Consider the following 17,430-nt stretch of genomic DNA (forward strand, 5'->3'; position numbering starts at 1 on the left):
AATAAATGTCATTTCTTATTTGTTGAATGTTAAATAAAGCTCATAAAAGAGCCGGTTAACACCAACTCCGGCACAGATCATTTAAGTTGCACGAAAATTAAAAAAAAAAAAGAGATATAATACAAAATGAAAAAGAAAAAATGATATTTAAAAAAAATAAAAAATTGAAATGTGGGAAAATGTGTAAATACAAAAAATATAGAGGTCTATTTATAAATATAAATTTTAATATAGATTATTATAAAAAATAGTTATTTAATATAAAAATAAACATAAATTTCATAATGTATTTAAATAAATTTAAGAAAAAAAATAAAAATTTAGAGTTAGGGATGAAAAAAATTTCATCTCTAACCAATTAGAGATGGGTTTTTTTTTTCCTTTAACATTTTCATGGACGAAAACACTTTTTTAATATTATAAAAAGATTCTAAAATATATTTTGAAATTATAGAAACATGGAAATATTTTTTTCTGGCATTTTGAAAACGGAAATAAGAACATTTATGAAATGTTAAATAGGTGCTCTCAATACATTTTCATGCATTTTAGCAACAACAAAAATAGTAAGATCCACTAACTCATATTTGTAGGTAATTAATAATTAAAAAAATAAATTATCGCTTATCTCCTAACTACTATATGTGAGTAGAAGAAATGTGAGAGGCCCCATAAGTATGACGCAATGGTAAAGTACTAGGAAGTTAAAGTGAATATCGGAGGTTTAAATCCTTATGGAAACAAGGTCTTTGTATGCTCTGCTACTTATTCAGGAGTTTTATTCGCATAAAGTAAAAGAGAGTTTATAGAAAGGACAATCGTTTCTCAAATATTTACTTCAAGTGTGTATAGGTTGTGATCGAATCTGAATTTACTTGAAAGACAAATTAAGTGGGAATGTCATTCTTTTTCAAAACTAGTCGAGTAAAACTCGAAACCTAAATCATAAAAAAAAAAAGAAGAGAAAATATAACATAACATTTTATTTTGTTTATGGGAAATATTACACCTATTAATAATTTTGATCAATAATGATCATAAATTGATGTGTACGGCACATACAAATTTATAATAATTTTATTTAAAATTAATAAAAGTTAAATAAAATTATTATAAATTGATACGTATTAAATATGCTTCCAAAAATTATTTATCAAATTTATTAGTGGTCGACGTGGCACTTCCGTTTGCTTAAGATCAAGCCTGCCTTCCAGGATGCGTCTTTACTACAACTGGTTCGTTCATCAGTGTCATGAGAAACGATAAGGTTCTTTCGAGAAGATTGATTTTTCATCTCTCTCTCTCTCTCTCTCGACCACACGCACCCACCCACGAAGAAATTCACGCGACGGTGGTTAATGATCACAGAGGCCAGTCTATCCCTCACGCCATTGATTCTCCTGCTTAAGCTCTGCAACTCCAATTGCAAATCAGAGAGAGATGAGTGATTGTTGTACAAGACCCACAAATGCTCAAGCTGAATCCAGAGAAGATGAGAGCAAAGAAAGTCGGATATGCGATTTCTGCGGCGAGTGCATTGCTTTGCTCTACTGCAGAGCCGACTCGGCGAAGCTCTGCTTCTCCTGCGACCGGGAAGTCCACTCCACGAACCCGCTCTTCACCAAGCACACTCGCTCGCAGCTCTGCGACTCGTGCGATTCGAAGCCCGCCACGATCCTCTGCGCCACGGAGAACTCGGCGCTCTGCCAGAATTGCGACTGGGAGAGGCACGCCCAGTCTCTGTCGTCGCTGCACGAGCGGAGGCCTCTCGAGGGCTTCACCGGGTGCCCTTCCGTGACCGAGTTGCTGGGTTTTGTAGGGTTTGAAGATGTCGGCAAGAAAGCCCTGACTGGAGTCGGCGCCGGCGCCGGCGCCGGCGATGATTTGTTGGATTTGTTGGTCTGGGACACTCCCTCCATTGTCACGCTCGATGATTTGATTGTTTCGAATAGCTCGGAACATTGTTTTCAGGCTATGGGGGTTCCTCCTCTTCCCAAGGTTAGCGTTAGCCCATTATGATAGTGTGTCTTGCTTCCCAGGTATGGATTTCAATTGTCAATTATAGTAGGTTTCTGTTGCTTCGTCTTGCTCTAGTTCACCTCTCTATATTAGAAACATCTGGCTTCATTGGAGGACTTGGTTTTAGTTTTGGTTTTTTAATCAGAGGAATACACTCGTGCACGTTATTTCCCCCCTTCAAGCTTATCTTGAAGGGGTTGATTGGTTGCTTGCTGGGCTGTTGGAGATATAAATAGTTTATGATTCTGTGGTGCTGAAACAAAAATTATTCCCAACGCATATTGTATTCATAAATGGCAAATGCTATACTTGCTCTCTGAAACCGTCTTGCCCAGTGAAGGATCTGCAGATACCATTAAATTTTTGTGCTATATATGGAGAAGAGAAAGAGAAAATATTTCCTGCATTTGTTCTCGAATCTCGATAGACAACTAAAATAGTTTTGAGTGATAAAGATTGTAAGGTATGGGTCTATGGACTAATAGTTGCGTGAGGAAGTCACAAAGAATTAACAAGCAACACGTCCTTCTATTTTATGATACCCCTTAGCCAATGACACAAAGACACATCCTTTAAATAAATAGATGGTGGGAGAAAGGTCATCCACCCACGGGCATATGAGTTGCCAACTTACATTGTTTGAGTGGAGCATAGGAGTGTTCACCTACGCAAAAGGTTGTAAGACTACCAAAAACACCCACAAAAAAGGCTTATACTAGAAATTTAACTCGAGCTATAAAAAAAAAAAAGTTCTGATATAGATGCATAATGTTTGAGTGGGAGATTGAAGTATGTTGGTCGACTATTGTGACCCATTACTCATGTAATCTGAGAATGTGACGTTGGTGATTGGATTGTTAGAACCGTAGAGGAAAATAAATGCAGATTGTTGAGACAGCAGCAACAACCAACAAGATCAACAATTATGTAGAAGCTCCCAGAGTCAAAATTCCCAATAGCACACCAGCACAGAAATGAAATATATATATATGGAGTTTTCGATAGCAATAAACAGTCAACCCACGACAATATATTCTGAAAGTAGCAACAGAATTAGGAACTCAAACCCAACTTTCGGCAATGGCAAAAGGATGATGGAACGACCGAGGCACGCAGGGATGCGCTGGCCTGAAGACAGATGCGCCCTGCTCCGGTCACTGGCAGGCTACGGCGACTGTCAACGCAGGCTTCAACGGTCTATCTCTGGCGAACGGCGACCACAATCGACCGGATCTGGCAGAACTCGAGGAAGACTTTGCTCTCTGTGATTGAACGCAAAAGAAAAAGGAAGGCAGACACTGCAACTCAGAATGCCTTGAACTCGAGGAACATCCATCCTTTTATAGGCTGGAACGAGGGCACCGAGGCGACGCAACTTTCAAGTCGGCATTGATCGCTGGCTTGAATGTCCGATGATTGGGGGAGACGAACAGACCAGCGACATAAATAAAGGACGCCACTTCTAGAAGATGGAAAAATAAAATTAAAGAAAATAATTTAATTTTAGATTTTCTTTATGTAAAAAATATATCTATATGACCCGACCCGACGGACGGCGGCGCGCGCGAGGGCCAAGGGGTTCGCCCGCTCACAAAATCTGGGTGCCTCTTAGGGCCCAAACCCAAGTGTGAGGGAGGAATATAAATACCCACTCTCACCTCTTTACACAACCAATGTGGGACAACCACCCACACACACACTTACACTCACACACTAGGAAAATCCAACATGGATAACATCAAAGGATGCATCATTTGGTGATTGGTTGCATGGAAAAAGTCGTGACATTTCTATGCGACCGTTGGCCAAGATGTATATGGCTATTGGTGGTCTGTAAATAGGACCCTACTACATAATCTTTTTCATTTGAATAATTTTATTTTGGTGTGAGAATAGATCTATTATATTTTGTTCTTTTTCTCTCTTTTTCATAGTTATACAGAATAAAATAAATATGGCGCATCTAAGCTGAGAAGTTGCAATGGTGATTCAATCATGTAAATTCCCTTTTAAATCAAGCAAGACAAATCAGAAAGTATGTGGAACAACAATTTTCGGGAATTGAATATATGAATAAGTATAGAAGTTACGTTTCTGTTGCTACAGAATTCATATTATATTTTCAACATTAATATAGGAGCAGATCTCATAATGAGAACTAAGATGTCATTATTATACCAATGTTGGAAATATGCCGCCTATGAACTAATAGTAGAAACAAGAATTGATCCAAAAGTTAATCTGTCTATACATTTGGATATATTAAAGTTGTTTACATGTTGTTAGTACTTCAAGAATTATTTTTCTCAATGAAGCACGACCATATTTATTCAAAGCACCGTTACAAACCACAGCTTATGCCACCATACTTTTATGCTATTGTATATGAATATGGAGAAGAGAGAAAAAGGATAGAATTTCCTATGCCTGTCCTCATGTGGGCAACATAATTATTAGGAGAAAAAGAATTGCGTGCTTTGGGATCTATAGATAAATCACTAATAATTGCATTACTTATTAGCTAATGTTTGCTTGGAAAAAAGTCATGCATCCAATCCCAAAATAACATCCATTTGTGGTATCCAATCACCAAAGAGCACATACTTTGGAAAAATGCATAAATGCATGGTCCATGTGCTTTTGAACTTTGTTTCTTGATTTAGAACAATGTTGTGTAATTGAATCATCATAGTGTCTCCACAATCTAGATGCCATCATGCATTTGTGCTTTATGTATGAATTGATATAATTGTATAGCAACGACATCAATACCTAAAAGGGGAGTGAATTGAGATATTTAAAATTTTTGTTGAAAACTTGCAATTTCCTTTATGATAAGGGTGGAATTTTAATGCAATTTAAAAATGATTAGAAGATTGCAAATCACAATTTATGAAATAAAGAGTAAGAGCAATAGAGTGACATAAGCGATATATAGTGGTTCGACTTAAACCAAGTCTAATCCACTATCTTAGCTCCTCAATAAAGATTTTCAAACAAAATTACTATAATCCTCCTATCACATCGGATAGATCCTCTAGCACCAAGTTAAGAATATACAATCTCTTGCTTAAACAAGTAAGCCCTCTAGCAAAGTTATGTAGAAATATACAACCTCCTACTTTAATACAAGTAGATCCTCTAGCTATATGAGCTAGGAACACAAAGAGTGATACAAGAAAGAGATATCTAAGAGTATGCACTCTTAGTTACAATGTAACTAAAAATAGATGCAAGGCTTGAAATCGAATTTTACAAAACAAATACAAAGCCTTGAAATAAAGATTGAATACACTAATGGAGCACAAAAATGGGTGAGCACTTGGGAGCTTGTAGTATGATCACTTGAGTAGTTTGAATCACCCATTTGACTTCTATTTATAGTGTATTGAGAGCCGATTCGAGAATCTTGTCGTTGGAGTGGAGAGAGTATTTTGGGAGAATGGAGGAACTAGCCGTTAAAGGTTGTCTGCGATCAAAACGGTCGATAGTTTCTTAAAAACTGTCGACAAGTTAGCTATAAAATTTAAACAGCTGCCGACAGTTTGAGCAAGACTGTCGATAATTTTGAAGAATTGTTGACATATTATATGCAAAGGTGGACATTTAGAAACCGAGAGCCAACATTTTACCTTTCGATAGTTTATGAAAGACTATCGAAAGTTTAGGCCAAAAACCATAAAAACGGTTGATATTTCAAATTAATCTGTCAACATTTTCCCCTAACTAATGAAACTGTCGATATGTTATTTGGATTTGTCAACATTTTGATAACTTTGGTTTAATAGCTCCATTTTCTTCACTTCTTAAAACCAATATGTTTGATACCAAAACATCATTTTTCAATCTTTAACGGGCTTCACTTGATTTCAAAAGATGGTCTTGTGGTTTTGATTCTTAGAGAGATTTAAATTGATTTCAAAACTGATAACACTTCAAGCTATATGAGTGATATGAAACTAATTTGTTTTTCATCATCAAAACTAAAATTTCATTCTCTCCCTTTTTGATGATGACAAAATCTTTTGATGTGCCAAAAAAAATCAATTGAACATATACCATCTTTTGTCATATATCAAAAGGGTGTGTTGTAGAGATTTTAAGCATAAGACTTAGATTCAAAAGATTTTGCTGGAAACGAGTCATGAATTTTCAATAAATCACACGTACACATAAGGTCGAGATACATATAAAAATGATTACTCCCCCTTAAGCTAAAAACATTAATTTGAATGAGTCCAAACACAAGCAATGCAATTTCACAAATTGTCATTCATTCAATGATCTCAAAACAAGGTTAGCATTCCATATACATGACCAAACCTAATTAGAGTGAAACTGACATAAATTTAAAAGGATATTTCAAACCTTTCATCAATGTTAGTCAAGAAACTAGATCATGAGAGTAGTTAATGCATCTTCCAAAATACAAAAACGTATTACAACTAAAAATAAAAATAACATACGTGAACATCATATAATCTAAGGCTCTTGAGGAAGCGGAGGTGGAGATGATGGATTAGATGGTGGCAAGCAGGACATAATGACTTCGAGAAGTTGTGTCACATGAGTCATCTGCACAGTTGCCTCATCATGTCTGCTTCGAATCTCCCTTATCTCACCCCATGGAGAATCAACTTGTGCTTTGAGATATGCTATTCCATGAACCACAACATCGTCTCAAGAGTGAGAGGATTCACCCATATGGTGTGGTGGAGAAGCCAGTAGATGAGAGTCAACTGGAGGAGGGATGCCCTCAAAAGGTAGGTTAGATTGAGAAGGAGGGAGAAGGTCATCCTCACTATCAGAAGAAGAATACCTTCAACGCATCTTTGTTTTGACCCATTGGCTTGATTTGTTTTTCATGAAACCAACATGCTTTAAAGAAGATGTGCTAAGAATTTTTGAAGGATGAAGTGATAGTCTACGAACGTTCCCTAAATTTTCAACTTTAGACTCAATGATATCACTTAGAAGCATGCCGTATGGAATGCATATTTTCTTAGTGGTGAATGCACCTATCATTTCACCAACTATTAAAAAACAAAGATCAATTCTTTTCCTGGTCATAATATGGAACATAATCCAACAATCTTCTTTTGTGACTTTGGAAAAAGATGTAAGAGACGTCCCATCATGGATAATTTTGTAGAAGAGCTAATAAGCAAGGTAGGGAATCATCTTAAAAAACAGTCTTAGTGGCCAAATCAAAATTAAAATCATTTGGATTATAAATTTCGTCACCAAGAGGAATACCAAATTGATTGTGAATGAGGTTAGTATCAATGACAAAATGGGTCCCCACAAACGTTTGTTTTAAATTGGGTTTGAGATGGATAGCAATCAAAAACATTAGAGGCATTACAATAAAAAGCTCTAATGGCATCTTCATATAGTTTTATGAAGAGTAAGAAAATTTGTCTAATCGAAGATATCTAGATTAGTTGCGTATGGAAATTCTAGGTCATTTAGGTACTTAAATTTAAGAATTCTACCCAATAGAACTTCCCGAGACCCAAAAGAAGTGGAGTATTGTTCTAGATTTCGCGAAATGTGAACTAGCCATTGAACGTTGGAAGGTTCGTTGGATTGGACATTGGCTGCGACTTGGGGGCGCTTAGTTCTCGTTATTTGATGCAAAATCGATTGGGTAATCAAAAGATATGATGAGTGATTAGTCAAACAAGGAGAGAAATGAGAGAGAGAAGTCAGGCATGTGAGAGAGAGAGAGAGAGATTTGAATGAGGTAGTTCGATGGTCGTGGGTCTTTTAAAACCCTCGACAAAAACTGTTGACAACTTCTTGAAATTGGTTTGATAGTGTGGAGCCAAATTGTCAATAGTATGCGCAATCAGTCGACAATTTTCTTACATGTTCATTGACTTAATTTTTGCCTCATGAACGGTTGACAATTTATTTATGTTGTTGACAATTTTATGAATCTGTCGACATTATGAGTTAAAAATGTCAACAGTTTATTTTTGGGCATTTTGAAAAATCTCGTGCAAAATCATATCAAATCTCACTTATTTATTTCAAGAACAATTTAATCAAATATCATATCAAGGAGTAATCATTCCTAATTCACGTCTAAGATATTCGAACTTATCTCTATCTAGCGGTTTTGTGAATATACCCGTTATCTGATGATTTGTGTCAACAAACTCTAATTTGATGTCTTCCTTTTGAATGTGATCTCTAATAAATGATGCTTAACTTCAATATGTTTAATTCTTGCGTGAAATGTAGGATTTTTGGTTAACGTTATGGCACTCGTGTTGTCATATTTGATTGGAATATTTTGAAGTTTTATGCCATAATCTTCTAGTTGATGTTTCATCCATAAGATTTGAGCACATCAATTTCCATTTGCCACATACTTAGCTTTAGTGGAAGAGAGTGTAATGGCATTTTGCTTTCTACTAGACCATGATACTAGTGAGTTTCCTAGAAATTAGCATGACCCGCTAGTGTTTTTTCTATCAATTTTGCACCCATCATAGTCAGTATGAGTATAGGCTTCAAGATAAAATTCATTTGACTTGGGATATAATAATTCTAGATTAGATGATCTTTTTAAGTACCTAAAAATTGGTTTTACTGCTATTAGATGAGATTACTTAGGATCGGATTGAAACCTAGCACATAGGCAGACACTAAACATGATATCCGGCCTACTTGCTGTTAGAAATAGCAATGATCCAATCATGCTTCTAAACAACTTATTGTCCACTTTTTGCCCTATTTCGTCTTTGTCTAAGTATGATGAGTTGCTCATAGGAGTGGCTATATGTTTGCTATCTTGAACGTTGAATTTCTTAAGAAGATCTTTGATATATGTTTGTTGGGATAGGTAAATTCCTTGATCTTCTTGTCCAATTTGCAATCCAAGAAAGTATTTTAATTCTCCCATCATACTCATTTCGAATTCACCTTGCATTAGATTTGCAAAATCATCAAATAAGAATTTATTTGTCAATCCAAATATAATGTTATCCGCATAGATTTGGACTAATAGAATATCTTTGTCATGATACTTAATAAATAGGGTTGTATCTATTTGATCTCTTTTAAATCATTTTTCTAGAAGAAATTTGCTAAGCCTTTCATAGGGCTTGCTTTAAACCATATAGCTTAGAGAGATTATACACATGATCCTCAAATTTTAGATCTTCAAAACCAAGGGGTTGTTCCACATATATTTATTCGTTTATGTAAACGTTCAAAAATGCACTCTTAACATTCATTTGATATAGCTTAAAATTCTTGTGGCATGCAAATGATAACAACATTCTTATGGTTTCAAGTCTCGCAATAGGGACATAAGTTTCATCATAATCTATTCCTTCTTCTTGGCTATACCCTTGAACCATTAATCTAGCTTTGTTTCTAGTGACAATTCCATTTTCATCCATTTTGTTCCTAAATATCCATTTGGTTCCTATGATTGGATGATCTTTAGGTCTTGAAACAAGTTTCCATACTTTATTTCTTTCAAATTGATTTAGCTCTTCTTGCATGGCAATAATTCAATTCTCATCTTTTGAAGCATCGTTAATGTTTTTGTGTTCTATTTGAGATAAACATATTGACACTCATTTCTAATAGATGATCTAGTTCTAATTCCTTTAGATAGATCTCCTAAGATCTCATTATTCTCTACATATTTTCTCTCTTGAAAATGATGGTTCTCTTTCTTCTTGAGGAATGATTTCTTCATTTAGACTGTTGTTACTTAAGGATTGTTTATCTTGATGATCTAATGATAGTTTCTCAAGATTCTTACTTAATTCATTTTCATTTTCTTCTTGAATCTTAGGAGAGATAATATTTGTATCATCAACTATTACTTGTATAGATTTTTTTACTGCTAGTGTTCTCTCGTTGAATACTCTATATGCTTTACTTTGTGATGAGTATCATATACCTTTATCACTTTTAGAATCAAATTTACCCAAGGCTTCCTTATTATTTAGAATGAAACATTTGCTACCAAAGATGTGAAAATATGCAATATTTGGTTTTCTTCTTTTATATAACTCATAGGGGGTTTTCTTCAAGATGGATCTTATGGAGACCTTATTTAGGATATAACAAGTTGTGTTTACAACTTCCGCCCAAAGGTTTTTAGGAAGATTTTTGTCACACAACATGGTCCTAGCCATCTCTTGTAATGACCTATTTTTTCTTTGAACTACTTCATTTTGTTGAAGAGTTCTAGCACAAGAAAAGTTATGTTCAATACCATTATCTTCACAAAAGTGTTTGAAATGTTCATTTTCAAATTCTCCTCCATGATCACTTTTAATTTTTGAAATGCATGTCTTTATCTTTTTGAACTCTTTTGCAAAATATTTCAAATTGTTTGTATGTTTCATTTTTAGAGGCAAGAAATATTACCCAAGTAAACCTAGAGTAGTCATCTACAATGACAAGAGTATAATGTTTCCACCTAGGATTTGGGTTCTCATAGGTCCAAAGAGATCTAAATGAAGCAATGTTAGAGGCCTAGAAATTTAAACTTCATTTGTGAGGTTAAAAGATATGTTTATTTGTTTGGCCTTCATGCATGCATCACAAATGTGATCTCTTTCATACTTTAACTTAGGCAATCCTTTAACAAGATCATGTTTGGATAGTTTGTTAACAAGATTCATACTAGCATGGCCTAGTCTATTATGTCATAACCAAGTATTTTGAGATATGGTGGAAACTAGACATCTTTCTATACTAGATAAGGATAAATCTAGGTAAATTATATACACATTATTTATTCTATTTCCTACAATCTTTACTTCATTAGTTTTTAGACATGATACTTCACATGAATATGTATTGAAATACACTTTATTTCCTTTGTCACATGAATATGTATTGAAATACATGATACTTTAACTTAGGCAATCCTTTGTCACTTTATTTGGAAAACATATAGAGCCAATGCCAATAATTTTACCTTTTGAGTTGTCACCATAAACAACGTTACCTCCTTGCTTGTAAGTGATTTTGTTGAAGAGTTGTTCATCTCTGGTCATGTGTTTCGAGCAACTGCTATCTAGGAACCACTTGCTTCTCACAACATTGGCGGCAAGAGCAACCTATCACTCAAGCTATCAAGTTGCTTCCTTTGGTACCCAAACCTCTTTGGGTCCATTCATGTTAGCATAGAATTTTTCTTTAGGTACCCAAATTTTTTTATATCAAGATGGGTTGTTTCTTATGAAGCATTTGTTGATAGAATGATTATGCTTACCACAATAGTGACATGTAATCCTATTTCTTGAAAATTTTGGTTTATGAAATGATTTCTTTGAATTCGGTTGTTGATAAGAAGCTTTCACAAAAATAGTTTTATTTTGTTTATCTTAAAAAGGATCAAAACCTATTCCTTGTTTATCTCTAAAGCTCATTTGAGCACCTAGGATCATTTCTAGCTTCTTTTTCCCTTCAACAAGTTTTTCTAGGGATTCCCTAGATTTTGTTTAGTAAGAATTTCATTTTCATCTATCAAAGCCTCTTTCTCATTTATCCAAGAGTCTCTTTCTTCTTGTAATGTTCTTACTTCTTTATCTAATGACTTTGATTTCTTTTTGAGAACATTGTATTTAAGGCTAACTTTTTCAAGCTCACTCATAACCTCATTGAATGCATCTTGTAATTCTTCAAGAGTAAAATTTGAAGGATTAGAAGAACTTACCTCTTCAAGTTTGACCATTACATAAAGGTTGGCCACTTCCTCATCTTAATCTTCATCTCCCGAAGAGAAGTCATTCTCACTCCATGCGGCTAAGGCCTTCTTTCTTCCTTTCCATTCATTTTTCTTTAAGGAAGGACATTCGGTTCTTACATGACATGTTTTCTTGCATTCATAACATCTAATATCATTAGAAGTATCTTCCTTTTGATATTTTTCTTTCTTAAAACGCATTCTTTGATTGTATTTACCCATTCTCATTAATCTGTTAAATCTCTTAGCAAACATTGCAAAATCCTCAGCTTCACTATCTTGTGAATCTTGGTTTTCATTTTCTACTTTAAAAGCTAAATTTTTATTTTTCTTTGACTCATCTACATCATTTCTTTTCATCATGATTTCATGTGTCATTAGTGAGTCTAACAAATTATCAAAAGTTAGAGTATCTAGGTCTTTGGCTTCCGTTATGGTTGTAACTTTAGGATCCCAAATTCCAGGAAGACTTCTTAAAATTTTCCTTACTTTTTCTCCATTCATATATGTTTTTCCTAGAGATTCTAAACCCGTAACTATGTCATTAAATTTAGTAAACATTTCCTTTATAGATTCATTTTCTTTCATAGAAAATAATTCATAATCATGAACAAGTAAATTAATTTTTATTTCCTTTACTTGTTTTGTACCTTCATGTGTTACCTCTAGTTTGTTCTATATTTCTTTGACGATTTTGCAAGTTGATACGCGGTTGAATTATTTCGGACTGAGATCACATATCAGGGCATTCATTGCCTTTGCGTTGATTTCCATGTTTCTTCTTTTTTTCGTTGTCCAAGTCTATTTTTTCCATATCAGCCAATGTGATTTCCTTCTTGATAAGATAAATTTGCATTCTTATTTTCCAATAGTTGTAGTTTGTACCATCAAAAGAGGTGGACGGGTGGTGTTTTGACTCTCGGATTGAGATGCACTAGCAAAGTGTGCCATAGATGGATCTTTTCCTTAGGTTGTTAGACCTTTTTGAAAGGATTGGGAACTTGGCTTTGATACCAATTGATATAATCATATAACAATGTTACCGATACCCAAGATGAGGGTGAATTGGGATATTTAAAATTTTGGTTGAAAACTTGAAATTTCCTTTATGATGAAGGATGGAATTTTGATGCAATTTAAAAATGATTAGAAGATTGCAAATCACAATTTATGAAATAAAGAGTAAGAATAATAGAGTGACACAAGGGATATATAGTGGTTTGACTTAAACCAGGTCTAATCCACTATTTTAGTTCCTTACTAAGGATTTTCAAGCAAATCACTATAATACTCTTATCACATCGGATAAATCCTCTAACACCAAGTGAGGAATATACAACTTTTTGCTTAAGTAAGCAATCCCTCTAGCAAAGTTAGGTAGAAATGTACAACCTTCTACTTTAATACAAGTAGGTCCTCTAGCTATATGAGCTAGGAACACAAAGAGTGATATAAGAAAGAGATATCTAAGAGTATGCACTCTTAGTTACAGTGTAACTAAAAATAGATGCAAAGCTTGAAATCAAATTTTACAAAGCAAATACAAAGCCTTGAAGTAAAGATTGAATACACTAATGGAGTACAAAAATGGGTAAGCACTCGGGAGCTTGTAGTATGATCGCTTGAGTAGTTTGAATCATCTATTTGACTTCTATTTATAGTGCCTTGAGAGCCGATTCGAGAATCTTGCCGTTGAAAGTGGAGAGAGCATTTTGGGAGAGCTAGCTGTTAAATGCTATCTGTGATCAAAACGGTCGGTCGACAGTTTTCTTAAAAATTGTCGACAAGTTTGTTATAAAATTTAAACAATTGTCGACAATTTGAGTAAGATTGTCGATAGTTTTGAAGACCTGTCGACGTATCAGATGCAGAGGCTGTCGACATTTAGAAATTGAGAGCCAACATTTAACCTGTTGACAATTTATGAAAGGTTGTCGATAGTTTAGGCCAAAAACCATAAAAACGGTCGATAGTTCAAATTAATCTGTTGACATTTTTTCCTAATTGAGACATGTTCTTTGGATCTATTGACATTTTGATAACTTGGTTTAATAGCGCTCCATTTTCTCCACTTCTTAAAACCAATATGTTTGATACCTAAACATCATTTTTCAATCTTTAACTGGCTTCAATTGATTTCAAAAGATAGTCTTGTGGTTTTGATTCTCAGAGGGATTTAAATTGATTTCAAAACTGATAACACTTCAAGCTATATAAGTGATATGAAACTAATTTGTTTTTCATCATCAAAACTAAAATATCATGAATATGGAGGAGAGAAACAGAGCAGTGTCCTATGTCTTTCCTCATACAGTTAACTGAAATAAATTTGAATGGAAAGATTATATGCTATGAGGTCCATTTTATAGACCAAAAATACCACATTCCCATTGGCTATATCTATATAGAGAAATCACAATTTTTTTTTCTGTGTAACCAATTACCAAAGGACATGTCTTTTAGCGATGCCAAGTCACCGAAAAGCACATCTTCTGGATAAATGGGTCATGGATCAAACTCACCCACCCATACGCACATGGGTCAGGTCCAGCAGGCCCACCAGCTTACACCTGGGAATTAGTTTCGTTTTTGAGCTGGATTTAGAATATTTGTTATGGTTTCTTTGATTTCACCTCCTGTTTGATTAGCTTTCATTTGATCTTATACCTATGAATTTATGTAAATGTTTTATAGTTGCACTCCTCAGCATTCCAGTGATTTCATTTTGACACAATGATGATTAAACTTGAAAATCTGGATGGCTGAAAGATTAGATAATGCTGTTGTGGATGTTCCTCAAATTGTATGTTCGTAGAAATTCATTGCTGTTTGGTTCCTACACAGATAGTATCACTTCCTTATGTTTCGTTATTAATAATAATTATGTCATTCATCTATGGATTGTGATACGCTGAAGGTTTTTTGCTTGTCGGACTTGTCTAGGATACTGTAATTATTAACTTTCTTCATATACTTCTATTGATTCAGAACCATAAAGTTGCTTGTGGGAAATACAAGGAAGAAATACTGGCTCAGCTTCGTGAAATGGCAAAGTCAGATCCAAACTTAAATGATGGAGATGGGTACATGGAATCCCTCATGTGGTTCCAATCCCCGGCACCAGAACAAGACCTCCAGCCTAGAAATATATATCCTGGCTTTGAACATGAAACAAAGCTAAACACATCTCCTACTTATGAGGTAAAGCTTCTTTCTGTTCAACTACTTTGAATTGATTAGATGGACTATTGACCTTGTCATCCCTCTACATCTACTTATCTTGATGTTTTATTGCCTTTATATGACATTTTGTCCGACTTTATATTGACTACTTGACGTCAAGGCAAGGAAGATAAGGGAATGAGAGGCTGCAGAACCTTGCAATGCTGGAAAAGGGAAGAAGGGAGAGGGGTAGATTTGAAATGTTCTTACTTATTTCACCAAGTTTTTGGTTCTAATGTACGTAATGCTTGGAGATTTGGATTATCAAATGAACCTCTGGTATAGAGTTTTGGAACTTTTGGTGGTTGATCTATTACTGGGGGGTATTGGTGGTTACGACTTTCTTATGGGTTAACGAACCTATTCTATTCTTCTTTCTTTCATTGTTTGTCCCTCTTTCTTTCTTCTTGTGTCCTTGATTTCTCTAACCCTTTAAGCCTGAATTTTATTAGTTTGTCATCATCACATGATCACCTGGCCAATGATTAGAATTTATTTGTTTTCCGCTTGGACCTCAGCTTTGCTTTGTTGTAGGAATTATGATTTTCCACCTTGAAAAAGATATCAAGGATAAAGCAGTAACCTTGTTCCCTTCGATGTAGGCTGGTGCATTTTGGTCTGACGAGAATGCTGAGCTTCCAACAGATCTTCCCTCCAAGCTATTCGGAAGCTGCATTGAGGAAAATTGGTTGGTTCCCGACAAAGATTCAGACATCGGTGGCAGTGCAAATCATGCCAACTGCAGTCATGAATGTTATCATGTTTGTACTGAAACCTCAGAAGCCCCTCCTAAATTTGCTGCAAGGGAGTTAACAAGCCAGGAGAGAGAATCTGCGATTTCACGGTATAAGGAGAAGAAGAAAACCAGGAGGTAATCTACCATATTCATTTTCTTGATGATGCTCTGAAATTTTTAGTTTAAATAAACAAACACGCCAAGGTACTGGTAGGAAGATTTGCATAAATATATCATCTAAGTGTGACACTTGCAATCATATCTCATTTCTGGTTGATTGAGTTCCAGAATAGTTACTGATGGTGTAACTTAGTAACACCGTCAAGCCGCTATGCCCATGCCCCAAAATGAATTGGCCAGAGATGCACTCTCTTTCAATCTGATTCCGAATATTTCAAGAATTTTGCAAAAATATTCAACAGTTGTCAGTAGTATTCTTAGTACCCAAAAGTTTTGTTCTGTTTTTTTTTTTTTTTTTTTGGGGGGGGTGGTGGTGGTTTCCCACAGTTGTTACCGGCCTCATTGTAAGGGATTCCATGTCATTAGTGCATCTAATGCTAGCTTCTACAGTGGTTGCATGGCATTCATCTTTTTATATGTTTCAAACTTGATAGGATTGCTCTGTTATTTAACTGGAAATATCGCGTGTTAATATAGAGTAGAATGAACATTTTGCCCATTCTTCTCACCAATTCGGTCCAACAAGACAGACCGAAAAGCATCATCCTTTTGTCGTCCTCTTCCTACTGGTCAGCTGAGAACTTCATTCGTAACCAACAGGTACGACAAGCACATCAGGTACGAATCGAGGAGGATCCGGGCTGAAAACAGAACAAGAATAAAAGGCCGTTTTGCTAAGATGGGATATTGAAAACACTTATATATACACATAATGAGAATGGCATTTGTATGAGTAGCCATTTTGTGTTGTTTAGGAAAGCAAAAATAGCTATGCTTTTGTGTTCTTTGGCTTTCTTGATCAAGGACCAAATGTAAACCTGGTGATGCCCAGCATTTCGTTTTGTAGTATTAGTGACATATAATGTAGCTAGGTTATCTATGATGTGGTATATTAAACTTCTGTTTTGTAGATCTTGCTACAAGTTCAATAAAATTATAAGATGCAATATCAGTGTATGAGATTGTCCACTTTATAAGAATTGAGATGTAGTCGTGTTTGTATGTAATATTTTCTGATGTTATATATTTACAGAAACGACTACTTATATAACTTGAACTTGTGTGATAATGCATGAATATGACCACTCATATTTACGGAGAAAGAACCTATTAGATGGCAAGAAACCCCAGAGTTAGATGGTTGAGCTTGAGAAGATGCAAAAGTTATTTCGATGAGAGTGTCCTTGGGTTGGTTGGGAAAGTTATTTCGATGCTCAAGTCAGATGTGGAGTAATTGAGAATTCTTATCTCCAAAGAAATGTATTCTTATACTTGTAATAGTGTAGAGATAATTTTTCATTTAAGATTAGATCTCTTTGTTAGACAATGTTTATGAGTAGTTATTTTAAATAATTCTAATATATGCTACATTCTCTTAACCTTTCTAAGATTTAGGAGAAGGAATTTATTTCAAGTTTGTGAGGATTTGGACAAATAATCCATTATCATAAGTTTATCCCTTGATTTTGTGAAGAGAATTATAGTCAAATTACATAATTAAATCTTGAATATGATTTGTTTGCATTGGGTCATGTAAACGAACCCC

At 34.8% G+C, this 17,430-nt stretch overlaps 1 protein-coding gene across 1 annotated transcript; it reads left to right on the plus strand.

The window, feature by feature from the left end:
* The first annotated feature begins 1,223 nt into the window (after positions 1–1,223).
* On the plus strand, positions 1,224–16,841 carry LOC127797161 (zinc finger protein CONSTANS-LIKE 13). Its single transcript, XM_052329771.1, has 4 exons — positions 1,224–1,998; positions 14,735–14,947; positions 15,571–15,839; positions 16,485–16,841. The coding sequence occupies exons 1-4, from the start codon at positions 1,441–1,443 to the stop codon at positions 16,573–16,575; spliced, it is 1,131 nt and encodes a 376-aa protein (XP_052185731.1). The 5' UTR covers positions 1,224–1,440; the 3' UTR covers positions 16,576–16,841.
* Positions 16,842–17,430: the final 589 nt, after the last annotated feature.

The sequence above is a fragment of the Diospyros lotus genome, chromosome 3, assembly GCF_014633365.1.
Source record: "Diospyros lotus cultivar Yz01 chromosome 3, ASM1463336v1, whole genome shotgun sequence".
In the NCBI taxonomy this organism is placed as follows: domain Eukaryota; kingdom Viridiplantae; phylum Streptophyta; class Magnoliopsida; order Ericales; family Ebenaceae; genus Diospyros; species Diospyros lotus.